The sequence below is a fragment of the Mus musculus genome, chromosome 7 (genome assembly GCF_000001635.26).
Source record: "Mus musculus strain C57BL/6J chromosome 7, GRCm38.p6 C57BL/6J".
In the NCBI taxonomy this organism is placed as follows: domain Eukaryota; kingdom Metazoa; phylum Chordata; class Mammalia; order Rodentia; family Muridae; genus Mus; species Mus musculus.
In genome coordinates this window covers 26,384,023-26,410,708 of record NC_000073.6, presented here as the reverse complement: position 1 = coordinate 26,410,708, position 26,686 = coordinate 26,384,023, and the positions used below count along the sequence as shown (strand labels likewise).

Below are 26,686 nucleotides of genomic sequence, written 5' to 3'. Positions count from 1 at the left end.
CTTGAAGTACAATTAGTAAGACATTTTTTTAGGTAAGATAGATAGCTGTTGCCCATGGTTCAAGGAAGAAGAAACAGTAGATTTCAGAACCTGGGAGAAAGTTGGTGAGGCCTTGAAAATCGTTCAGGCAGATAATTTTACCTTAGGCCTCTGGGCACTCGTAAATGATGCTATAAAGATGCCACTTCTCCAGGGCTAAATTGTCCCCAGGTGGAGCTTGTGGTATCTCAGGAGGAGTGCCTATCAGAGAGGGCCTCCTCAGAAAAAGATCTTCTTAACTCAAAAATTGATAAATGTAGAAACTCGGATGATAAACTGATTTTTAACAAAAATCACTCAGATAGAGGAGCTGCCCATTATTTTAATGAAAATTGGTTCTCTTGTGAATCTCCCGCTCCACCTATAGTCCCCACTTCGGAAGGTGCTACTCATAGGGACACACGACTAAGCAAGTTAGAGTTTAAAATTAAGCTTCAGAGGCTGACTAATGAGCTTCAAGAACTAAAAAAGATGTCAAAATCGGAAAAGAGTAACTCTTCTGTAGTTCACCAGGTGCCGCTAGAAAGAGCTGTGAGTCAGGCTCATGGAAAAGGACAGAATATGTCTAATATGCTAGCCTTTCCTGTGGTCGAGGTAGTTGATCAGCAAGATACTAGGGCCAGACATTACCAGACTTTGGATTTCAAGTTGATAAAAGAGTTAAAGGCGGCTGTTGTGCAATATGGCCCTTCAACCCCATTCACTCATCATTACTGGACACAGTTGTGGAGTCACAGTTAACCCCCTTAGATTGGAAGACTCTTTCAAAGGCTACCCTGTCAGGAGGAGATTTTTTGCTTTGGGATTCTAAATGGCAAGACGCCAGTAAAAAAACTGCTGCTTCTAACGCTCAGTCTGGTAATTCAGACTGGGATAGCAACATGCTTTTAGGAGAGGGTCCATATGAGGGACAGACAAATCAGATTGATTTTCCCATTGCAGTGTACGCACAAATTGCCACAGCCGCATGCCGTGCTTGGGGACGGTTGCCAGTCAAAGGAGATATTGGTGAAAGTTTAGCTAGCATTCGGCAGAGTTCTGATGAACCATATCAGGACTTTGTAGACAGGCTATTAAAGAGCAGTTTGTCACTTATATAGATTACTCCTTGCCACTGCACCTGTTAATTTTTAATACGACTCATGTGCCTACAGGACTGCTGTGGCAAAAAAACTTCCTATAATGTGGATACATTCAAGGATATCTCCCAAACGTAATATCTTGCCATATCACGAAGCAGTGGCTCAGATGATTATCACTGGAAGAAGGCAGACATTGACTTATTTTGGAAAATAGCCGGATATCATTGTTCAGCCTTACAGCGTAAGTCAGGACACTTGGCTGAAACAGCATAGTACAGATTGGTTGCTTGCACAAATAGGGTTTAACGGAACTATAGACAACCACTACCCCCAAGATAGGTTGATAAAGTTTTTAAATGTACATGATATGATATTTCCTAAGATGACTTCTTTACAGCCTTTAAATAATGCTCTATTGATTTTTACTGATGGCTCCTCTAAAGGGCGAGCTAGATATCTTATTAATAATCAACAAGTCATAGAGACTCCTGGTCTCTCGGCTCAGCTAGCCGAATTAACAACAGTACTAAAGGTCTTTCAGTCAGTACATGAGGCGTTTAATATCTTTACTGACAGTTTATATGTTGCTCAGTCAGTACCCTTATTGGAAACCTGTGGTACATTTAACTTCAATATGCCATCAGGATCTTTATTTTCAGAATTGGAAAACATCATTCTTGCCCGGAAAAATCCGTTTTATATTGGCCACATAAGGTCTCACTCTGGTCTTCCTGGGCCTCTGGCCGAGGGTAATGATCGCATTGACAGAGCTCTAAATAGGAGAAGCCTTAGTTTCGGATCCTGTTGCTTTGGCCCAACGTGATCATGAAAGGTTTCATCTCTCTAGCCATACCCTAAGGCTCCGACATAAGATCACTAAGGAGCAAGCAAGAATGATTGTAAAACAATGTCCTAAATGTATTACATTATCTCCAGTGCCACATCTAAGAGTCAATCCTAGAGGCCTTATGCCTAATCATATTTGGCAAATAGATATAACCCATTATGCAAAATTTGGAAAACTAAAATATATACATGTTTGCATCGATACCTGTTCAGGATTTCTTTTTGCTTCTCTGCATACAGGAGAGGCTTCAAAAAACGTAATTGATCATTGCATACAAGCCTTTAATGCCATGGGATTGCCTAAACTTATTAAGATTGATAACGGGCCATCTTATTCTAGTAAAAACTTTATTTCATTCTGTAAGGAATTCAGTATCAAACATAAAACTGGAATTCCTTACAACCACATGAGACAAGGAATAGTTAAACGTGCTCATCGCACCTTAAAGAATTGGCTTTTTAAAACAAAAGAGGGGCAGCTATTTCCCCCAAGGTCACCAAAGGCCCACCTTGCCTTTACCTTATTTGTTCTAAATTTTTTACAAACTGATATTAAAGGTCAGTGTGCAGTGGATCGCCATTGGCATCCAATTACTTCTAATTCTTATGCATTGGTAAAATAGAAGGACCCCCTGACTAACAAATAGAAGGGTCCAGATCTGGTTCTAATTTGGGAAAGGAGCTCGGTTTGTGTTTTTTCACGAGATGAAGATGGAGCACGGTGGCTGCCAGAGAGATTAATTCGTCAGATGAACACAGACTCTGAGTCTTCTTATAAGTATCATTCTGAAGACTAAAATTCCTCTTGTGCTTAGAATTAAGCTGAGAGCAGAAGCTCCCAGAAAAGCTGTTTTCCTACTACTCTCTGAGCCTGCTACCCGACAGGAGGGTGGAGATTAACCTCAGCTTTACTGTTTGCAATTGAATAAAGTACCTGACTTCCCCAAAAGAATATCTGCTTTTCTACTTTCTCACTGTCTAGATTTTGTTTTTCAAGCAGGTTAATCAACATTCTCCAGCCAGACCAGCAGATGTGCATCCCTGCCCCCCTAGAGCACACAGGTGACAACTGCTATCTTCATTCCCAGGACATTCCAGCACGTGGCCTTCGGTCTAATTTAAAATTTAGGTTTACCAAGAGGGCTAGAAGAGCAGAAAAGAGATTGGTTTTTATTTTGATAGACGGGCCTAGTCCCTTAGCTGTCCTCTGGCTTTTCACCCTTGCTGTTACTGCAAGGTGTCCTTAGTTCCTCAGGCTATGAAAATAACAGAGATGAGGAAGAACGACTTCCAGCTCCTATTTTAGCCACAAATCATGGTGTTACTAATGACATAATTCTTGCCTAGGCCTTGCTAAATCTGAGGTTAATAATTCTCCTTTAGGAGCTACACAGTACTTCAGAACTGTGCATACTGGTTCGTGATCATACGAATACAGTATGGGTATCGCTTGGTACAGAGAACTACTACAGGGGAAGGTCCAGCTTGACCATTTCTGAGTTTCCTGTGGGTTATACCTGGTTTAAAATAGAGGTTGGTATCTAATTCCAGCTAAAAAACAAAACAAAAAAAAAAATCTACGGCTCTGCCTCCCCTCCCCAAAAGATACCAAGAGCCACAGGTGTGGGTCGTGACAGCACCCAGGAGAGAAATCAGGTCAATATCCACCCAAGCCAAGGTTAAAAGCCCACTCATCTAAGGATGAGAAAATCATTTGATCACCTCAGTTAAGCGTTGCATTATTAAACTTAATTAATAGGGGGGAGAGAGGTTGGAGACCGTACTGTTGGAAGGGCAAGCCCTACACTGGCTCCCACACAAATAAAAAAGCCAATTGGCCTTGTACTGTGGAGTCAGTCGTCACCCCCTTCTCCCTGTTTCCCGCCTCTCATCCAAAAATGCGGAAGAATATCAACTCAGTGTTATTCTTATTAAAGTGTATTTCAAATTTGTTCAGTCAAACTTAGCCAGGGTTCCAACGCCCTACTTAAAATTCAACTAGGAAGTTACCTATTCAGCACAAATTAGCATTATAAAGTCAGAGCCTACAGCCCAGGGCTTTTCTGTTAGTTGTTTACTAGGATAGAAACGACAGTCTTAGCCAGATACAGTTTACCATAAGAAAAGTTAGGGAATCCCACGGAAACAGGTTTTTTTTCTTTAGCCCTAGAATTCAAGCAGAACTATTGAACATAGATAAATGTTTTGACTCAGGCCAGTCTTTTTTTTTTTTTATTTTTGTTAACAACAGGAAGGAGATGTAGTCTCCCCTCCCCCAGCCTGAAACCTGCTTGCTCAGGGGTGGAGCTTCCTGCTCATTCGTTCTGCCACACCCACTGCTGGACCTTGCTGTTTTGTTGTTTGGAGCCACACACGTGCTCACCCTGCTACTGGATTCCGAGATTATTTGGCGGGAATCGGGTTCCCTCCCCCTTCCTTCATAACTGAGTGTCACAACAGTAAAATTGAGCTTTGATCAGAGTGACTTTGACTTGGCTTCGTTCTTTCTTCTGCCCGTCTAGTTCCTCTCTGGCAGCCGGAGTTGCCATCTCAGTTGAACCGTTCGTTGTGAGCTGCTGGTCGGCCGCAACAGTTAAGCTCATATATTTTAATATATTTATACATTATATATAATTATTTTGTATTTAAATAAATTTAATTTAAATATAGTCAATTTAAATATACCTATATTTATTTTGTACTTTAATATATTACAAATATATCATGTATATTTATATGTTATATATACACCTTATGTGTATTTATTTGTATACTGACGTATACCCAATATGTACTATCAAGTTAAATTTTTATATTTAAGAGAGCAAAACATATATTAACTTTGTCCATTATTATAACAATCCTCATCTTTTCCATCCCTGTCCTCTTCATCATCACCTTCTCCATCACCATGTTATCATCAACACCATCAAATTTATAATAATATCAATTCCTTTTTGGTTTTCTTTTTAAATGTCTTTTTATTTTTATTATTTAGATATTTTATTTATTTACATTTCAAATGTTATCCCCTTCCCTGGTTTCCCCTCCAAAAGTCCCCTACTTCATGCCCCTCCCCCTGCTCAACAACACACCCACTCCTGCTCCCCTGTCCTGGCATTTCTCGACACTGGGACATTGAGCCTTCACAGGACCAAGGGCCTCTCCTCCCATTGATGTCACACAAGGCCATCCTCTGCTAAATATGCAGCTGGAGTCATTGGTCCCTCCATGTTTACTCTTTTCTTGGTGATTTAGTCCCTAGGAGCTCTGAGGGTACTGGTTGGTTCCTCCTATGGGGCTGCAAGGTCCTTCAGCTCCTTGGATCCTTTCTCTAGCTCATTCATTGGGGACCCTGTACTCAGTCCAATGGTTGGCTGAGAGCATTCACCTCTGTATTTGTCAGGCAGGTAGTGATAGAGGCCACAGAAATCACCAAGAAGAGAACACAAGTACAAACCACCTTTAAACCCTTTAGAATACCGTAGCACCTATCAGAAACTTCAATTAATTAAGTAACTATTTCTTTATGTATTTGGTATTGTGTAGATACATGTTTCTATGTTATGTCACATATGTGAAGGTCAGAGGACAGGTTGGGACTTGGTTCTCCCCATCTACCTTTTATGACAGTTCTGGGAATTAAACTCAGACTGTTAGTGTTTCTTCAGAAAATGCTCTATCCACTAAACAATCTCACCAGCCCTTAAGATAATAAGTATAAAAACGAAAGGGAAAACAAGGGGCCAGTGAGACGACTCAGTGGGTAGAGGCGCTTGCTACCAAGCATGACAATCTGAGTTTAATCACTGGGAGATATAGGTGGAACAAGAGTACTGACTCCTACAAGTTGTCCTCTGACATAGACAAGTGCATGGCTCCCAACAAATAAATATAATATCATGTTTTAAAAAGACATCAAGATGTATTTCTTGTAATGTGCTATCTGACATAGCTAGGTATCATTTAGAGATGCAATGTGAGGAAATCTGGACAGAATTTCAAGGCAGGTGTAAAGCACTTGTTGGTTCAGATCTTGTAGAGAGGATTCAGAAGCTTCTAATCTCTATTTCCCTAAATAAAGTTCAGTCACACCTGTCCACTGCCTGAACAGTGTTCCTGTAGACACATGGTTCTCAACCTGTGAGTTTAAACCTACTTGGGAGTTGAATGATGTTTTCACAGGGGTTACCCAAGACACCTGGAAGACACAGATATTTACAGTACCAAAATTACAGTTATGATGTAGCAATGAAAATAATTTTATGGGTAGAGGCATCATTATAACATGAGGAACTATTAAATGGTGACAGCATTAGTAAGTCTGAGTAACACTGCAGTGGGGCAACATAGGAAAGTGATTAAAATTTGTGTTGACCAGGCATCTGTCTTCTCAACTCTAGCCTCTTCTCTGATACCTTCAAATACTTTGGAAATTAGGTATAGTAATATTCCTGTTGACATAGATCAGTCAGATAGTGTGGTGACTTTGTGAGAAAAGCCTTACACACATCAGCTCTCACCTGATGTTAGAGATGCAGGAGGAATTCGGGGAGCTGTTAGACACCCAAAGACATCAGCTTCTGTGCTTTGTAAATGTAACTAGTCATTCAAGAGCCACCATTTACTTCCTCACAGACAATTCTTAGATCTTGCCTTTAAAATCCATACCGATAAAATGTTTTCCCTTGGGGGGAAAAATCACAAAATAAAGGGAATCAGATATTTTGATTATATGTTTAATGGGTCCCATATCCTATCTCTCTCAATGGGAGCAAAAAGCTGTTCAGAGAGGTCCTGGGATTAAACTACTGTCACTATCTTATATTATAATAATGAAAATTGCATTACCAGCATCGCAAGAGTTTCCAGGATTCAGCTCAATGGTGATCACTTATACCTGAAACCTAATAGCACAGGTGAAATATTTTTGACAAAGCCTGCAGCCAATGATAGAGCCATAGCAGCCAATGAAAGGGCGAGGTGTACAGCCAATCAAGAAGCTAGCATGGCTTCTTAGTCAGTCTTAGTTTTTCACAGTGGCCCTTCAATAAGTACTAGCCCATGGGACCAGGTCTGGACTGGGTAAGGAATTCATTTTCTCTACTGAAATATCTTTTATCTCTGTCTGTTTCCTCCATTCAATGTTTTACTGATGGTCTACAGAATCATGAGTAAACCTTTGGCCCTCATTCATTATTTAGTATGATTTTATATAAGTCCATACAATTAACTGTACCATCACTGTATCATTTCTCAATTGTTCTCTTACTTGTTTAGAGGAATGAACAGAAGAGGGGGATCCAGAGATGACATCTTTCTTTTTGTTGTTGCAAGGAAGAATTCTTTTTTTTTTATTTTAAGATTTTTTTTTTTACTTTTTTAAAATTAGGTATTTTCCTCGTTTACATTTCCAATGCTATCCCAAAAGTTCCCCATACCCTCCCCCCCACCTACTCACTCCCACTTTTTGGCCCTGGAGTTCCCCTGTACTGGGGCATAGAAAGTTTGCAAGTCCAATGGGCCTCTCTTTCCATTGATGGAGGAGCTAGAGAAAGTACCCAAGGAGCTAAAGGGATCTGCAACTCTATAGGTGGAACAACATTATGAACTAACCAGTACCCCGGAGCTCTTGATTCTAGCTGCATATGTATCAAAAGATGGCAAGGAACAATTCTAATGAAAAGTATGCCAATTTGTAGAGATTGTGTACTTGAGATTCCTTCCATTTAAAAGTCTATGTTTCCCTTAGGCTGATGAGATGGCTCAGATAGGAAAGGTGTTTGCTACCAAGGCAGCTATCTGAGTTGCATCTGTGGCACCCACTTGATAAAAGGAGGGACAACATCCCCAGAAGTTTTTCTGGCCTTCACATGTGCACTGTATCACATGCATGCCCCCACCCCCACCCCCACCCCCCAAAAAATGTAATAGGCTGGACATGGTGGCACACAACTATAGTCTCAGTACTGAAGAGGCAGATGCAGGTATACCTCTGTGAGTTTTAGGCTATTCTGGTCTACATAGGGAGTTTCAAGCTAGCTAGGGTTACACAGTGAAAACTGTCTCAAAATAAATTAAGTAAAAAAGAAAATTAAACTTTTCTGTTTCCAACTCTAAATTGGATGAAAGAAAAGAATCCATCTAAAAGGAGTCAAGGCTCATATTTTTTAATTAGGGCTGAAAACATAGTTTAGTTAGTGCTGGCCAGGTCTGGCATGCATGGAACTGGGGGTTCCTTCCTCAGAATTGTATCATATCAGTAACAGAACTCTGGTCACCTCAGATGTGACTGGCATGGCTCTGGTAGGGATTACCCTTCTCCCCTCATTTCCTCTGCCTTGCTAAATGCCACTAGATTATACCCCTAAAGCTAGTCCCCAAAAGTCTATCCCCTTATTTGGCCAATCCTTCCTCTTGAAGCTAACTACCAAGGACTAGTTATCAAAGTACTGGAAGTCCAGCAATCAAAATCCTCCTTTGGCTTATCTAATTAACATTCCCCGTTCAAATGAAATAACTCATCATAACACCATCTTTCCCCTTGTACCATTATAAACCACCATTGGCCTGTGTGCCATGTCTGTCTCCTCTTTATCTCGAGACAGTCTTTTGTCCACCCCACCCACAGACATCTCCCGTGTTTGTCCCTTTCTCCTGCCCTCTATCACTCTCTGGAGCCAATAAATCTCTTTTGTGCTGAGAACTTGGTCTGAAAACTTGGTCTTGGGGGCTCTGAGCTGATGCTTTTTCTTTTAATAAGCAATGTTAGATCACAGCTGTGATCCCTGTTCCATGGGAGGTAGATACTGGAGGATCAGATGTAGTGGCATTTTTGAAAATTCTAGAATTTTTTTTAAAAAACAACACAGAAATATTATAAGTATGTGCTTTCATTTTATTCCCAGTTGTAGGGAGGTTGGGCTGCTTCCAGCTGTCTGCAAGAGCTGACCATGATTTGACTCATGATCTAACAGAAGCATGGATTTGCCAGCCGCAGATAATTTCTCCAATTGACATTTAGAATTGAACTGTTTTCAAAGAGTGTATAAATGGTAGTACCCTAAAAGGAGTTGTTGGTCATTTAAGGAGGCTGATTACAGTTTGTTAGTAGCCATGATGAAACAAGCAAAAGGGAAGAAACTGGATTCAGGGACCTCTTTCCCCTCTCTCTTTTTTTCTCTCCTATCTAGTGTCTGGGGTGTGAAAACAGAGATAAAGGGTGCTAAATGGAAGAACCTACAATGTACCAATGGCCAGCTACAATCAGAATTTTAGGGCTGTTTTCAGACTTTCAATGAATCTGAGGTCTGTCTGGGTTCAATAAGACCATGTCTTAAACATATTAATTAAGATCTTGAGATTTTGAAGCTGTGTATACTGGATAATTAATGGTGAAAAAAATGACTACTGAAACTCAAAGGTCTGTTCCTCAGATTTGTTTTGAATGCCAGTTCTGACTGTGAGATGAACAAAACCTGGGTTGAGAAAAGAAATCAATGCAGGCACAAAGGGAATTAAATCTGTAACCTGTTTTTCTGGTGCTTTGACTGGTTGGATTTGAAGTAACGTTTTGGTACACAGAAAAGGTAGGGAAACCTAGCTGCATGTTGATAGGAAAATCATTTCAACATCATCCTTTCTGTCCCTTTGATAAGCACAAGAAAAGTGCCATAGGTTGAGTAAGCCAGGTGTTGCCCTCTATGAGAAGAGAGGCAGGCATTGGCAGGACCATTGAGGTTCATGTCACGAAATGATGGGCTAGAGCCTAAAGTCAGCTCAAATTTTCATGCAGTGAGGAAGCTTGACTGCAGTTTGAGAGGTAAAACTGATTAGTCAAATGTTTGTGACACCTGTGTGAGATCCTGAACCTTCAGGGACAGTCTCAAGCCCAACAGGAAAAGATAATTAGGAAGAGATCGGACACAGGTTTTTAAAAAACTTGTGGTAAAATATTCTGGCAGGGCACTTGTCCCTTTAACTACTGTTAAGAATCTGGAACTGTTGTTCTGTGATTTAATATACCTACTTTCTTGGATTCCCATCCCTCTCCAGAACTGGTCAGTAATCTAGACAGAAAGTATTTCTATGAAATGTTTTGCCCCTCTTGTCCTCTTCTTTCAATCCCTAGATTCGACTTTCCCATCCTATGTATTCAATCTAAGTACCTCAAATGAATGGCCTATGATATCTGATAAGTGGATGATTTCATTTACCATCCCCTTTATAGGTTTGTCCATGCTATAGTACATGCCAGCATTTGCCTCCCTGTCGTGACCAAATAATGGCCATGTGTTGGAAAAGCCTATGCCATTTCTTGATCCAGTGATGGGTATCTTGCAACTCCCAGCTCTTTGCTATAGGGAATAGTGCTACTGTGAATGTTGGTATACCATGAAAAATTTTATCCAATATGTGAACTTGTACAGTCTTCATTCTACAACCAAAGGTTTTGAGATGTATAAAGATGATGGCCTAGCACATTTAGGACTCCCTTTTGGCCTCTGTCAGGTGTGTAAGGTCCTGCTGTCTAGCAGGAAAAGTCATATATATCCCAGTTAACTTGTAATTTCTGTTCTACTTAATAGGACATTTAATAACTACTCAAATTCATCTAGCCATTATTTACTATTATATTTGTTGGGTATTTAAGTTTAGGCCTTTTCAAAACACTTTAATGTTCATTTATTCAGGCACATCTTTGAACACGTGTGAAGTTGTTACTTGGGAATATATTCTGGGTAGTGAAATTGGGGGACAAATGTAAGACTCACTTTCTGTTTTGATGGAGGGAGCTTGCTAGGTTTCAACCGAAGAGTCTATTCACACCTTTACCTTTATACTGCCTTCACTGCACACCTAAGTCACAGGTTCAAACATTTTTTATGTGGTGTTTAAATACTATATATAGAGAAATGGAAAAGTGCCTCTTTCTGTTATTTTGCTATGTGTAACAGACTTCAGTTTCTCTTGTACGTATGTTCAGTTTTTTTCTTTTAAGTGATGGGAGAAATGTATGGTTAAGTTTTACCTACTTGGGAAACAGGGGCAGTGAAACTTTGAGAATCTGAGGCCAGCCTGTTCTACATCAAGTTAGATTCAGAACAGCCAGATCAACATAATGAGGCCCTGTCTAAAAATCTTACAGGTGACTTCTAGGATTTTTGTCTTCCTTTGGTCACTTTTTAATTGTGATTTTTAGGCAAGACCATGGTTTCTGATTCAGAACATGATGTTTTAACATGTTTTTCTGATTTGGGAGTTTTCTTCCTAATGGAAGGGAGAGGGTGTTCATTGAAAGGTAGTGAGTAGTGATGTGAAACAGCTTAGTGTGAGTTTATTGCCCACATTTTCACCTGTTCTGAATGACACTGCTTCTCTTTGTTAGAATTTTTTTTAACTTCTCATAGTCAAGATAGTATTTCTTTCCAATGTACGTGACTTTACAACTAGCCCCCTTTGCTAATGGATGATCAGAAAAGGCAAATGTCATGAGAGCACACTTAAAGAAGTCACACTTAAATTAGTTAAGTTCCTAAAGACAAGGAATTGGTCTCATAGGAGGAGAATGAAGAATGGTAAACCTTCTGGGGAGAGGAGGAACGAGGGGATGGAGAAAGGCTGCTCAATGGGATTATAAGAAAATGAGTTATAATAATGAGAATGTGTAACATATAAACAACGGATTATGTCCAGTTATAATGAAAAAATAAAGTATTATTTTTTTAGGAAATGGATAGACATGGAGAGTATAAGTATAAGTGGGATGACCTAAACTTAAAAAAAATGTTTTCCTGCAAATGAATATCATAGTCCAAGAGCAAGGATTTCTTTCTGGGGCTGGACAGATAGTTCAGCAGTTAGGAGCACTTGCTGTTCTTCCAGAAAACCTGGGTCTTATTCCCAATACCCATGTGGTGGCTCATAAATATCTGTAATTCTAATTCGAGGGGCTTCAGTGCCTACTTCTGGCCTCTGATGACACAGGTTACACATGGGGTTGTATAGGCATGCATCTGGGAAAACCATAATTATAAAAAGTTTTTAAACTTTTACATTAGCAAAGGCTATATAGCCATGTCAAATCCAGTATGCAAGCACACCCTGAAGGGATCCTATTAGGTTTTTATTCCTAAAGCTGAGAGGTTCTGTGCCTTCCTGAGTGGTTAGTTACAGTTGTCATGTGACTGACTACTTTAAAGCAGTGCATTTATAAGCAGAATGAATTTTTGATAATGCTTTAAAACCTTGATCACATATTTTGATGTCAAGAAATTCAAACCTTGGAGGAACTAGAATTACTTCTAGTTTTTAGGTTTTCTTTTAAATGAAGCTTTTTCATAGATAAGTCTTTGATATAGACACTTCATTTATTTTATACTTCATATATATAATATTATATTTTTTCAGGTATAAATATGGCTATAGTCTCACTTAGAAAGAATACTGAAAGGGTAATATTAGTTGTTGCCTGAGGAAGGAGAAAATGCAGGCATAAGAACACGAGTCATTAAAGAGGATAAAATGTTTGTTTTTAAGCAAAGAGAACCCAATATTCCCAAGTGGTCACTCATCCGAGGCCTAACCCCACTTAGCTTCCAAGATCAGACAAGATCAAGCACATTCAGGGTAGGATGGTCACAGAAAAAGTGTTTTCCACGAATTATAGCTTTATTTACTTTTATTGTATGGATGTTTTTCCTTGCATGTATGTCTGTTTGCTGTGTCAGTACCTGGTCCCTGTTGAGGTCAGAAGAGGGTATCATATTCCCTGGAACAGGAATTACAGTTTGTGAGTGCTAAGATTCAAACCCAGGTGTTCTGCAAATGCAGCCAGTGCTCTTAAACCCTAAGCTATTTCTCCAGCCCATGGAGGGTTTATTTTCCTTGTTTAATTTTTTTCTCACAGTGGATATATGAATTCTCCTGAGGTAGTCATTTTGAAAGTTATGTACTTTTTAAAGCCACTGACCATTAGTGTAATAGGACTTAGATGTGGCTAGGATGGAATACATTGGTTGCACGGAACCACTTAGAAGTGACTTTATTTTTAATGACTTTATGGAGAGGGGTTTACCCCCTGAAAATTTCCCTTTCTTAAATACTATATCAAACCATCCTTTTATAGTATTACTTAATATTTAAATTGTACTCCTATGCATAAAACATTTTATTTAAAGAAAAGTTAGAATAAAAGGTTAAAAATATTAAAATTGTCTGGTGTTCTAATTTATAGTTGGGTGATTATAGACAATAATGTGCATATGTTTCAAGAACATTTGAAAGATTTTTTTTTGATGTTTTCACTACAAAGAAATATTTTTGGAGATGGGTGTTATTCTGTGGTTTGAACATTATCCAGTGTACAAAAGTACTGAACGTTCGCAAAACTCCCTATTGATGAGTATGATTTTTATGCCTCAATGAAAATAGAAAATCCTTTTCATAGTGAAGATTTTATTCAGCAACAAAAATTAATGAAATTGTGTCATATGTAGGATACTGGGTACAACTGGGAATTGATACTAAGCATATTGGGTCATAGCATAAAAGACATGAGGCACATTTTCTGTAACATTTGGACCATGGGATTTTATATAGAGTATGTGTGTGTGTGTGTGTCTCTGTGTGTGTCTGTGTGTACATATATATGATATTATAATGTTTTATATTATATAATTTATGTCAGAAAAAATAGAAGTACATTGTCTAGGGGACTACCAGTAGGGAAATGGAGAGAGACAGAGGGTAAAGGAATGTTGGAAGGTGCAGGTTAAAGTATATGTTTATATGAAAACATAGCCATAAAACTCATTATTCCATGCAAAAACATGTATCAGTTCTATAAAATGAAGTGACTAGGTGTGATGGCATTCATCCTTAATCCTAGCAAAAATTAGAAGTTAGGCAGGTGAATCTCAATTTGAAGCAAGCTTGGTCTATATATCAAGTTCCAGGCCAGGCAAGGCTACATGAGTGAGACCCTGTCTCAAATGATAAATCAAAGACAATTGGGTACAAAGAAAGCCCTCAGGATTGAAAGTAGAATAACAATTGTCAGGGAATGTGAGCGTCTTATTAAACTGATAGGATTTCAGTTTTAGAAGATTAAAAACTGTTATGCAGACAGACAGGGCAATAGTCTGATTTGTGTGATTGATTATATGTGGCAGTATATTAGGACAGAGTTGCCATAAGGGAAGGGGAACATAATTGTATTATCAGTTTTGGTCTGATTGTAGTTAGACTGGCTCTGTTGTAAATTCAATTAACCAACTTCATTTTTTACATGTGTATTCATGGATCTTCGCTATGTGTTGAATAGGAGTCATCCTAATCAATTTTCTGAGTTCTATGTGAACCTTTTGAACATTTTGTTACTCGTTTGAATATAATCCTCTAGTGCAGTAATTCTCAACTTCTGGGTTGCCATCTCTTTGGAGTCTATTTCCGGTACCCACATGGTAGTACACAACCAACTTTAACTCCAATCTGAGGGGGATCTGGTGCCCTCATTTGGTCTCCATGTATACTGCATGAACACAGTGCATAAACATATATTCATACAAAGACCCTCCCCAAATAAACTTCCTTAGATAAAAATATATTTGACTTATTCAACCTAGACCAAAGGTGTTTTAAAAATATCCAATATCAAACAGTGTTTATTTTTTATTTATTCTTTAATCTTATTTTACAGTCCAGACATTGCCCCCTTCACAGCCCACACCCTGACTGTCCATATCCCACACCTACTCCCCCTGTCTCCAAGAGGATGCCCCTATAGCCACACCCACCTCACCAGACCTTCACTCCCTGGGGCCTCAAGTTTCTCAAGGGTTAGGTGCTTCTTCTCTGACTGAGTTCAGACATAGCAGGTTACTTACTGCTCTATATGTGTCGGGGGTCTCATATCAGTTGTATATGCAACCTGGTTGGTGGCTCAGTGTCTGAGAGATCCTGGGGCCCAGATTAGTGAGACTTCTGGTCTTCCTATAAAGTCACCCTCTTCCTCAGCTTCTTCCAGTTTTTCTGTAATTCAACCACAGGGGTCAAGCAGCTTGGGTGTAAATGTCTGCATCTGACTCTTTGAGCTGCTTGTTGGGCCTTTTGGAGGGTAGTAATGATATGCCCCGTTTGTGAGCACACCATAGCATCACTAATAGTGTCAGGCCTCGGGACCTCCCCAGCCCCAATTTGGGCCTGTCACTGGAACTTTCTTTCCTTGGGCTCTTCTCCATTTTTGTCCCTACAGTTCTTTCTGACAGGAACAATTCTGGATCAGAGTTTTTGACTAAGGAATGGCAACCCGATCCCTCCACTTGATGTCCTGTCTTTCTACTGGAGGTGGACTCTACAAGTTCCTTCTCCCCACTGTAGGGCATTTCATCTAAGGTCCTTTGAGTCCTGAGAGTCTCTCTCACCTCCTAGGTCTCTGGTACATCTAGAGAGTCTGCCCCCCCTCCTACCTTCAGAGGTTATCTGTTTCCATTCTTTCTGCTGGCCCTCAAGGCTTCAGTCCTGCCCCCCCCCACACACATATCTGATAATATTCTCCTCTTCCCCTCCCTGTCACATTTCCTACCCAGGTTCCTCCTTCCATACCTCCTGTGATTGCTTTCTTCTCCTTCCCAAGTGGGATTGAGGCATCCTCACTTGGTCCCTTCAGCTTGTTAGCCTTCTTGAGTTCTGTGGGTTGTGTCCTGGGAATTCTGTATTCTTATTGGCTGGTATCCACTTATTAGTGAATACATACAATGCATATCCTTTTGTTTCTGTGTTACCTCACTCAGGATATTTTCTAGTTCAATCCATTTGCCTGAAAACTCATGATGCCCTCTTTCTTAATAGCTGAGTTATTGTGTAAATGAACCACATTTTCTGTATCCATTCTTCTATTGTGGGACATCTGGTTTGTTTCCAGCTTCTGGCTATTACAAATAAATGAACATAGTAGAACTGGTGTCCCTGTGGCATGGTAGGGCATCTTTTGGGTAAATGCGCAAGAATTATACAGCTGGGTCTTCAGGAGAAGTCAACTCCACTTCTTTGACTCTTTTGATGAACTTCACCATTTTATTGAAATTTTTTAGTTTATCATTCTCTGACTGTAGCCTTAGTATAAATGGTTTTGTTTGATTTTGTTGACTTTTTGAGACTGACAGAGTTTTTCTGTGTAGCCCTGGCTGTCCTGGAACTCACTGTTTAGAACAGGCTGCCCTCAAACTCAGAGACGCTCCTGCCTCTGTCTGCTTCCAAGTGCTGGAATTAAAGGTGTGTGCCACCAGTTTCTAGCCATTAATTTTAACAATGAATTCATATAAATTATAGTAAAAGAGTAAGGATGAATCCACATATATCTGAAGGAAGGTACACGTGATATCAATAACTTTGGCTCTTTTTAAGTTGAGACTGAACGCTGATGTCTTTCTTCCTCGAGTGTCACTTATTTCTTGGTTTTGAAAATGTATCAACCTCTAGAGTCTGAGATCATTTTCCCAAGATGGTTGACTCATCTAGCTATGGCTTGCTGCAGTATTTTCAAAAACTCAGTGATGAAGAGTTCCAGAGATTTAAAGAGCTTCTCCAGAAAGAGCAAGAGAAATTTAAACTCAAACCACTCTCCTGGACTAAGATTAAGAACACTTCCAAAGAAGACCTGGTAACGCAATTGTACACACATTATCCAAGACAGGTATGGGATATGGTGTTGAACCTGTTTCTACAGGTCAATAGGAAAGACCTCTCAACCATGGCTCAGATAGAAAGGAGAGGTAAGTGAGTATGGGGAGAAAGTGGACACACTAAGAAATTTATCTAAATAGGAGATTTTTTTTTAAAATATTACATCCTAACTGCAGTTTCCCTTCCCTCCACTCTTTTTGATCTCCCTTCCTTCCCCACTAAGGCAGTCCTCCCAAGACTATCAATCAAACATGCCTAACAAGTTACAATAAGACTAGGCACAAACCCTCATATTGAACAGGATGAGGCAAGCAAGCAGGAGAAAAACTGTCCCAAGAGCATGTAAAAGAGTCAGACACCCCCATGCTCACTCTTAGGGGGTCTCATTAAAAACACCAAGCTAACACCCATAATGTGAAAGTGATGTCAGTGTTGAGTTGTCCACTGGTTGAGAAAGGTTGGAGAGAACAATGAGTACTATGTACAGACCATCTTTTAAATGGGGTCAGGGAGGCTGTCTTAATGCACATGACTATTACCAAGAAAAGAAAATGTAGGATCCATTGAAACTAGTAAGGCAGGTGCTAATATTAATATTGTTTTCCTTAGCTAGCCAAGAAAATTGTTCACATATTTGCTTTTAAAAAAATAATATTCAAAACAACAAATGGGTATTCATCCCCCACCCACCCATTTTCTCTCTCCCTAGCCATTCTTTCTTCTCTCCCCCCTCTCTGCCTCTTCTCTCCTTTTGTTTTTTTCTTTCTATCTTTGTAAATATTTCACTATGATGCTCAGGCCAGCTTCAAAGTTACTATGTAGACTAGACATGTCTTGAACTCATGCTCTTTTGGTTTAACTTCCTAAGTTCTGTGTTGACTCTATTGGCTACTTTATATTGGTTCTCAGAACTGAATCCTGGTCCTCTGCAAAAGCAGTATGCACTTGTAACCTGTGAGCTGCTACTTCAACCAATATTTATATATTTTACATATTAGTGTGAGTATACTGTTGAATGCATGTGGAGATGAGAGGACAAATTGTTGGAGTTGCATGTTGGTCCAGTGTGCCCCATCCTTTAAGACATATTGGCAGCCCAACACTCAATATTTTATAATGTGTAAATATAGGGAATCCTTTTTCCCAAAATACAACAAAAATGTAATAGATTTAAAGTTCCATACAAATATCATTTTATGTTTTGAGACTATATCTTTTATTATATGAACATTTTGCTTACACATATGAACATGTACCACATGCAGGCAATGCCTGTGGTGGCCAGAGAGGACTGGAATCACTGAAGCTGAAATTAACAGTTGGCAGTGGCAATGTCAGGACTGGGAAATGAACCCAGATCCTCTGGAAAAACAACAATTTCTCTTAACTTACCAACATCTGTAATGCACCAATTACTGACACAAGTCTCAGTAAATCTCAGGACAGGACACAGTAAGTTCCTGTTTTGAGAAAGCCTGATACCAAAAGAAGCTAATAAGAAAATATCCAAGTGCAGTATGGATCATGTCCTAGCTGCCTGGTACCTAATTTTATGAATAACCAGAGAAACATTTTCTCTTAATATCATCTTTTGAGAATACTTATCTAGATACATTAAATAATGTATGTAAAAATACAAGATTCATATGATTTAACTAAGACCAACCTGAATAGAATTATTACCCATAGACTTGAAATCCTATAACTTGAAAATTTGTTTCACTGTCTTGTTACCTGAAGCAAATCTTGCTTTGACTATGCACAAAATTATAAACATGTTTATAAAAGTGAAAAAAAAATGTAAATAGAATGATTCTTAAATGACTTACTGAAGATAGTGTTGTATGCCGGCCGGCGGCCTACTTGACCCGGGTACACCTGGGAGGCAGGCTGGGGCTGAAAGAGACGTAGACAGTGAGAGATTAATGGAGAACAAGACATGATTCTGTTCAAGGCCCGCCAGTTTACTAAGAGAGTGTGCTTACAAGGCCCATCCCCTGCCAGTCCATTCTTGGTGTCTGGAGCCAGCCTGTACATGACATGCAGCATAGGATATTCCTCTGGAATATCTCAGGGGCTTCTCAGCAGGTAGTAGTGTCTTAGAGAGAGCAGTGGCAGGTGACAGAACAAAAGAGCCACCTAGGTTGGAATGTTCCACCCTAGGTAATCTCCTTAGTGGCAGCAAGGTCAAAGTCTGGATCAGCCTGCTTCAGGGCTGAGGGAGGCTACAATTCCTCCCTGATTATATAATAAATATAGCCGGACCGAGGCATAAAATTTATTTATGCTCCATAGCCCTGCCTGGGAGTTATGGTGACTGGCAGCCGTGCCTGCCTTAGGATCTAAGATTTTCCTGAGCCATTTTTATCTGTCAAGGAGCAATACATGCAGCTTGTTTGTGTTATTTTGCACAAACATGGCTCTGTGGTGTATTATTAATAAACCATGGCCTCTTGGCATGTACCTCTGTCTTAAATTGATATGGCTCCAAAATCTGGTTGCCCATCATTAACTAACCGGCCCTATTAGCACACCTTATTCCCAATTCAGACCAAAGCCACGATATGTACTTAGAATGCTTCTTGATGAAGATTAATAACTGCCACCTGCGCTGTTGGAGTCAAGGCTTTGCATTTGCTGCAGTCAGGCTGAACAGCATGGCTGACCTGCTTGAGAAACAAAGGTGGGGCAGTGAAAAGCAACAGTATAAAAGCTTCTTTGTGGAAGCCCAGGTACTTTATTCAATTGCAGATTAGCAACAATCAAGCTCAGGTTCTGGCCTCCAGGTGTGGAGGAGCTGGCTTTGAGAATTAGCAGAAAGGCCAAAGATTCTCAGGAAGTAGAGGCTGTGCTCCAAATTAACTTTGCTAGGTAATTAAGACTTTTAGCTATCTTCAATAGGAATCTCTAATATTGGAATTATTACTAGACCAGTCCAAGATTGAGTTAGAATAACTGGTCACATTGAAGGAAAGAGAAGAATCATTATAACTCTTTCTTATGACTAATCTTTCTAAGTCAGATTCCATGGTCTTTAACATTCTATGTCCCATAAGTTTAAAAAGCTTAAAGCAAGGCACCTTAGCTTGTCCAATCTGGGACAGAGGCAAGCAAAGGTGGGTCAAAACATATAACCAATTCAGCTTTCTTGTCACCACTGTCAGGGTACTCAGAAAACTCACAGGTCAGCTTGTCACATGAATCCTTCTGACAGTTATCATGCTTCTGCAGCATTCTGTAGAGAGAACCTATGCTTTTCCCTTTCCTAATAAGGTAGCTGTTTAGCATCAAGCCATATGCCAATAAGTAGATCCTTTTAAGATATTATAAGGCATTTATTAAGTTCTTTGACATCCAAATTTCAAAATTCTAAAATAAAAGTATGATTTAAATAATGTGCATGGGAATGCACTAAATAATATGTACGCAGATATAATTTCTCCCTTCTTTGTTTTTTAAGAAGCTAAAGTTTTAAAGTTCCACAATACCTTGTCCTTGAGAATTAATAATTTGTTGACAAAACATCTCAAATACTTGACTGTTATAGTCAGTATTAATGTAACATGTGCAGTGACTAATTGCACTTTCAATTGTTTCTCTTAAAGAGCAGTTGTAACTAGAAAGCTTGAAAAGTTATTATTAGTCACGTGTGCATAATTTATTTATTAATCAGAAATAAGAGCATTCATTTTCAGAAATTTATTAAGTATAAGTCCTCAAGAATTAACACTATTATGTGGACACAAGTAGTCCATTTTAGTAGTCAGTATTATGAGGACACTAAGAGCAAATTTATTTTTTACAATTTGACATGCACATTTTCCAAGAATACCAAAATATTATCTTAAACCATAACTGTTTTGAATATATAAAGAATGATATTATATATCCAATCCATCTTATATATAGAACCTATAGACTGCTTGAGATATAAATCCAGCATGGCATTGCTTTAAGATGTCTTGTCCAGACAATCCAGAACAATTTATTAAATGTCCAAAAACAGCCTTCTTAAAAGGACAGCATTTTTTCTTATGAGTTGTATATGCATAAGCAATTGCAAGTTTGAGAATTAATAGCATCCAAGGGATGAAAAATCTTAAGCAATTGTGAACTCTGAGATATATTGACTATTAGTATACAAATTAAGGTTTGAATGTTCAGCATTTTAAAACACCATCTACAGCACACAACTTAATTATCTGTGCTAAAGCAGGAGGAAACTCAAAAGAATAAACATGTGATCTAATTCACATCTACTTATTTCCCATAGAGGGGTTGTTTTTAAATACAGTAACTGGGATGCATGCAGCATGAATTTATAGAAGATACAAAAGCATGCATAAAAACAATTTGTAACTTATCTTTGGGATGTTGATTGTCAATTTTATTTAAAATGATGGTATGCAATAGATCAATTATTAATATTCTGTAATAACCAATTTAATTGCTGTTTTGAACAAGGAACAGACACTTTGTCAGGTTCTTAAGACACAGTTTTTGTTATAGTTATCCCAAACTATATGAATTTATCTTACAATTCTTTGTTAGCACCACAGAGGCCTTAATAGGTGTTAAAACTTTACTTTGAGGTGAAGAAGGATGATTTTACAACCATGTTTTCTCTTGCCAAGGAATTGCTGTGGGCACATAACTAAAATAAGCAGGTAATATTTAATTACCATTGGTTATAATTGATAACAATGATAAAAGCTCTCTTATTTTCTGCAAAGCCTTTTGTTCTTTGTCAGTTAATTTGTGTCTCACTTAATAGCACCTAACAAAGGCTAAAGTTCTCCTGTGGTGAGTTTAATGTAAGGTCTTAGCCAATTAACATCTCCTGGAAGCTTTTGAAAATAAAATTTTGAAGCAAATCAATTTCTCTTTCTTAGATTTTTTTTGTACCACGATATTATGGTATAACTAAAACCCTAAATATTAAAAGAATATTGCCTCTGAATCTTTTCTGGAGCGACAGCTACTCCCCAGAACTTAAAGGCTCCTTGTGTAAGAGCAAAGATTTAAAGTAAATTTCCCTTGAGAGGCATTAGCTAATAAAATACTTTCCACTTAGGAAACAATATACACTGAAAGATTCAAACTCTTAGCTTCTTGTATTGAAGCAGAGATGATAAAAACTCTTCTTACATAATGTAAAGCCATCTCAGCCATACCTAGATGCAAAATTTTCCAGTGAACACCAGTTCACTAGAAGTGAACCCTTTATCATGCAAGGGAAAAAAACGAACCTTTAAACAAATAATAACTTTGCATGAAGTATACAAGCCAGATTATAATGCCTTTATAAGTTCTACAGTCTGATTGACCTTTTATAAACTTTGAATTAGAAATTTAATTAGAAAAAACATCTGGATAGATCTGCAACAGTGTTCTTTCAGCTAAAAGAAAATTCCCCTGGAGGCAAGGAGAGGCAAGTTTCAAGAACCTCCCCAGGCACACAAGAAAGTCAAGACAAAAGAAAGTCACACAAGGACCGCAGAGGCTGCTCTGAGTTTTGTTCCTCTTGCTGTGAGGACAGATTTTAGAAATTTTAAGTTTCTTTTGCAATATTAGACTATATCTACAACTTTGGGAAAGCAAAACCCAATTTCAAAACAATTTATCCCCTTAGAATAAATGTTAGAGGTATTATTATTATGTTATGAAGTTTGGCTGCCAATTTATACCTATGAATGCATGACAGTGCAAATTTTAATGCTTCATTAAAGAGACATTGCTTTAAATCTTATCTTAATTCTACTTTCTAGGATAAGAATCACATTAAATATTATTTCAACTAGAAGTATCCTTAGAGGCCTAGTTTTTTTGGCCTGCTTCATGCCACGTGTTTGAAAGACAATTGCCAATTTAAAACTAATTTTCTAGTAACCAGTGTTACACCTTTTTTTATCATAGCCAATAACTTTATAAGCTAATACTCTACGATGAAGACACACAGAGCATATTACACTTCTAAGTCCAGTAAAAAAACCAAATGAAGCGGCTACACGAGTCTTACAAATTTAGACCAATCAAAGAATTTTAATTTTTTTAGCTATAATTATAAGATAAAAAAGCACTTTGTCATTTGCTAAACACATTAATCACAATTGCAGAGAACCCTCCAGGCAAAAAACCATCTATCAGCTTTTTTGCCCCAAAACTAAGAGGCTGCAGACTCCCTTTCTCAAAAAACTGTTTTTCCAGCTGGAGTTCTCCTGCTGTGCCTGATCCTGGCTAAAGCGTGGCCACTCTCTTGCTAAACCAGCAGATAAAGTTTTAGCCATCTTTATTTTCCAACATGAAACACAGAACATTCAGTCATTCAGACAATGAAACAAAACACACATGAATCGACACGTAATCGGTGCACCAGACATTAGACAACACAAAGAGGCCAGAGAACTTCTGCTGTAGAGGCAGAGAGAATAAAGCAGGGCTTCCCTCAAATTCTCTCTGTCTCTGGGAGAGTTTCAAAATCCATTTTCCTCTATATATTTTACTCCATCATTTTAAGCCCTATTCCTCTAGCCTGATGCAGTTCTCGACTGTGGACAACTGCCTGTTTCATCATTTTAAACCCTATTCCTCTCGCCTGAAACAGCTTTTAAAAGCTGCAGACAACTACCTGATTCACAGTTTCTAGTCCTACACATATTTCACTGTCAAATCCTAAATGGAAAAAGTGCCGGGTTAGCACTGTTCCAAACTTAGCCCGTATCCTTCCGTACCTCCAGCAACACTTTTTTTTAAAAATGAAGTTTAAAGCCAGCGCTAGCGTAAATACCTGTTGCTCACCATGCCAATACGATCTCTGATTCTTTCCTTCCCTTGGAGCTCCATACAAGACAGCAATTCCCTCAGTGTTTTCCCGCCATTCCCAAGGTCCCTGGCTCAGACGCCAATCTGTTGTATGGCAGCCTGTGACCTACTTGAACCGGGTACTCCTGGGAGGCAGGCTGGGGCTGAAAGAGACTTAGACGGTGAGAGATTATTGGAGACCAAGACATGATTCTGTTCAAGGCCCGCCAGTTTACTAAGAGAGTGTGCTTACAAGGGGGGGAAGGCCCATCCATCCCCTGCCAGTCCATTCTTGGTGTCTGGAGCCAGCCTGTACGCGACATGCAGGATAGGATATTCCTCTGGAATATCTCAGGTGCTTCTCAGCAGATAGCAGTGTCTTGCAGAGAGCAGTGGCAGGTGACAGAACAAAAGAGCCATCTAGGTTGGAAGGTTCCACCCTAGGTAATCTCCTTAGTAGCAGCAAGGTCAAAGTCTGGATCAGCCTGCTTCAGGGCTGAGGGAGGCTACAAGTTAGGAAAATTTTAGACTAAATAGAAACAATCTGAGTCGTACCTCATAAAAACATGTAAAAATGAAATACTTACAGATTTTTTTCCTGGGAGGTACCATGCCCCTTTGTAAATTTGAAATGCGATAAATACACAGAATTCATGCTTTACAGTAGCTGCTGTTCAGAGGTGAGTTATAAGTTTGGTCACAAAGCTTTTAAAGACAATATATGAAATATAACCATGGATATGAGAAAACCACCAACTGAGAGTCTGCAGTGAGGGACCCATGTTGGGTACCAAGATAATTCTGACTAGTTATTTCTCTTTGTGAATTAAAGCATGTAAAAGCAGGAAGAATTCTAGGGAATGTGAAATCAAAGTTTATTGGTACTATAGAGTTGTCAGGTAGAGAAGGAGTCCTACATACAATTGACTCTAGAGGGGATCCAGGTTTTTCATTCTTTTAACTGTCCCTGCCTTCTGAGGACTTCCTTTTTCTATTGGCCTTGAATGTTCATATGCCATATCTAGCATGGGGATTGGAGGCCCAGCATGGAACGAATTGTATGCAATAGTATTTTCTACCTAGAGATGTGGGTATAGAAAGAACTGGTTGGGTGGTTAGGGTTGGGTGGGGCCCTAACCATTCTGTTTGTAGTTCAGTGGGAAAGAAAAACCTACACCAGGTTCACAGGAATTGAAATGGGAAGTTATTGCAGGAGAAGGTGAGGGTGGTTTTCCTTTTATTTGCTCACCTCAGAACCCATGGTCATGCAGAAGTATAGATTATTCATTAGACATGTATTTAGGAGATACTCTGATTCATTCTTAGGACTATTCTATTCCTAATTGCCCTGTATTCTGATTTCATCAAACCCAGATAAACAAAATAAATACAAAGAGTTTATGAAGAATTTATTTCAATACATATGGACATCTGAGACCAACACTTATATGCCTGATAGAAGCTACAACACCATTATAGATCGTCAATACAAAGCATTACTGGACATATTTGATTCTGAGTCAGACCCAGCTACTGCAGTTGTATTAGGTACTAGAGGAAAAGGAAAAACAGTTTTTTTAAGAAAAGCAATGTTGGATTGGGCATCAGGAGTTTTACTGCAGAACCGGTTTCAGTATGTTTTCTTCTTCTCTGTCTTCTCACTTAACAATACCACAGAGTTAAGCTTAGCTGAGCTTATCTCAAGTAAATTGCCTGAGTGTTCTGAGACACTGGATGACATTTTATCCAATCCAAAGAGAATCTTGTTTGTTCTGGATGGATTTGATTACCTGAAATTTGACTTGGAACTCAGGACAAACTTGTGCAATGATTGGAGGAAGAGGCTGCCAACACAAAATGTTTTGAGCAGTTTGCTACAGAAAATAATGCTCCCAGAGTGCTCTCTGCTTCTTGAATTGGGAGAGTCAAGTTGTTCAAAAATTATTCCTTTGCTGCAGAATCCTAGGGAGATCATTATGTCAGGATTATCTGAACAGTCTATATATTTCTACTGTGTGTCCTTCTTCAAAATTCAGTTGGGTGTAGAAGTCTTTAAGGATTTAAAGAAAAACGAACCATTGTTTACTTTATGCAGCAATCCTAGTATGTTGTGGATGATCTGTAGTTCTTTAATGTGGGGGCATTATTCGAGAGAGGAAGTAATCTCTTCCAGTGAATCAACATCAGCTATCCACACGATATTTATCATGAGTGCATTCAAATCAATATTTGGCTTGGGCTCATCTAAATACAAGAGGTTCAAATTAAAGACCCTGTGCACCTTGGCTGTAGAGGGAATGTGGAAACAGGTATATGTGTTTGACTCTGAGGACCTCAGGAGGAATAAGATATCTGAATCTGATAAGACAGTGTGGCTGAAAATGAAATTTCTGCAAATTCAAGGTAACAACATTATGTTTTACCATTCTACACTACAGTGGTACTTTGCTACCCTGTTCTATTTTCTCAAACAGGACAAAGACACATATCACCCAGTTATTGGAAGCCTACCTCAACTTTTAGGAGAAATATATGCTCATAAACAGAACCAATGGACCCATGCACAGACATTTTTCTTTGGAATTGCCACTAAACATGTGATCACTTTGCTTAAACCATGCTTTGGCAATATATCATTCAAAACAATAAGACAGGAAATCATTAGATACCTTAAAAGTCTCAGTCAACCAGAGTGTAATGAGAAACTGGTGCATCCCAAGAAGTTGTTCTTCTGTCTAATTGAAAACCAGGAGGAAAGATTTGTAAGTCAAGTGATGAATCTATTTGAAGAAATTACTGTTGATATTAGTGATAGTGATGATTTGGGAGCAGCTGAATACAGTCTGCTGCGAGCCTCAAAATTGAAAAACCTTCACCTGCATATACAAAAGAAAGTTTTTTCAGAAATCCATGATCCCGAATATGGTAGCTTAGAAAACTTTAAACTGGACCAAAAGTGAGTATGTCTCTAAGCCTTGTCCACTGTCCTTGTCTTTTCTTCTGCCTTACTATCCAGAGAAATATTTTATAGATGTGTCCATGCAAATTCATGATGAAGCCAGAGGAAGACATGGGTATCTTTCTCTATTGTTCTTTGCCTTAATACCTTGGAACAGTCTCTAATCATCTTGACAAGGCAAACTAACCAGTAAGATAGCAGGAGCTACCTGTTTCCATCTTCTAATGCTGGGCAACAGCCTCAAGCAACCATGTCCATCTTTTTATGTCAGTAC

The 26,686-nt window shown here is 38.9% G+C and overlaps 1 protein-coding gene across 4 annotated transcripts in view; it reads left to right on the top strand.

Moving 5' to 3' along the window:
- Positions 1 to 7,008: 7,008 nt before the first annotated feature.
- Positions 7,009 to 26,686, top strand: part of Nlrp9c (NLR family, pyrin domain containing 9C) — a 39,010-nt gene continuing 19,332 nt past the window's right edge. For 2 of the 4 annotated variants that reach the window (XM_017322313.1, XM_017322314.1), the window contains exons 1-2: positions 16,471 to 16,741; positions 24,828 to 26,409. In XM_017322313.1, the coding sequence (XP_017177802.1) occupies positions 16,471 to 16,741; positions 24,828 to 26,409 (1,853 nt within the window). Of the gene's footprint in view, positions 7,053 to 16,448; positions 16,742 to 24,827; positions 26,410 to 26,686 lie in introns of those variants that run through there. The other 2 variants (NM_001042612.2, XM_017322312.1) reach the window with 2 other exon arrangements.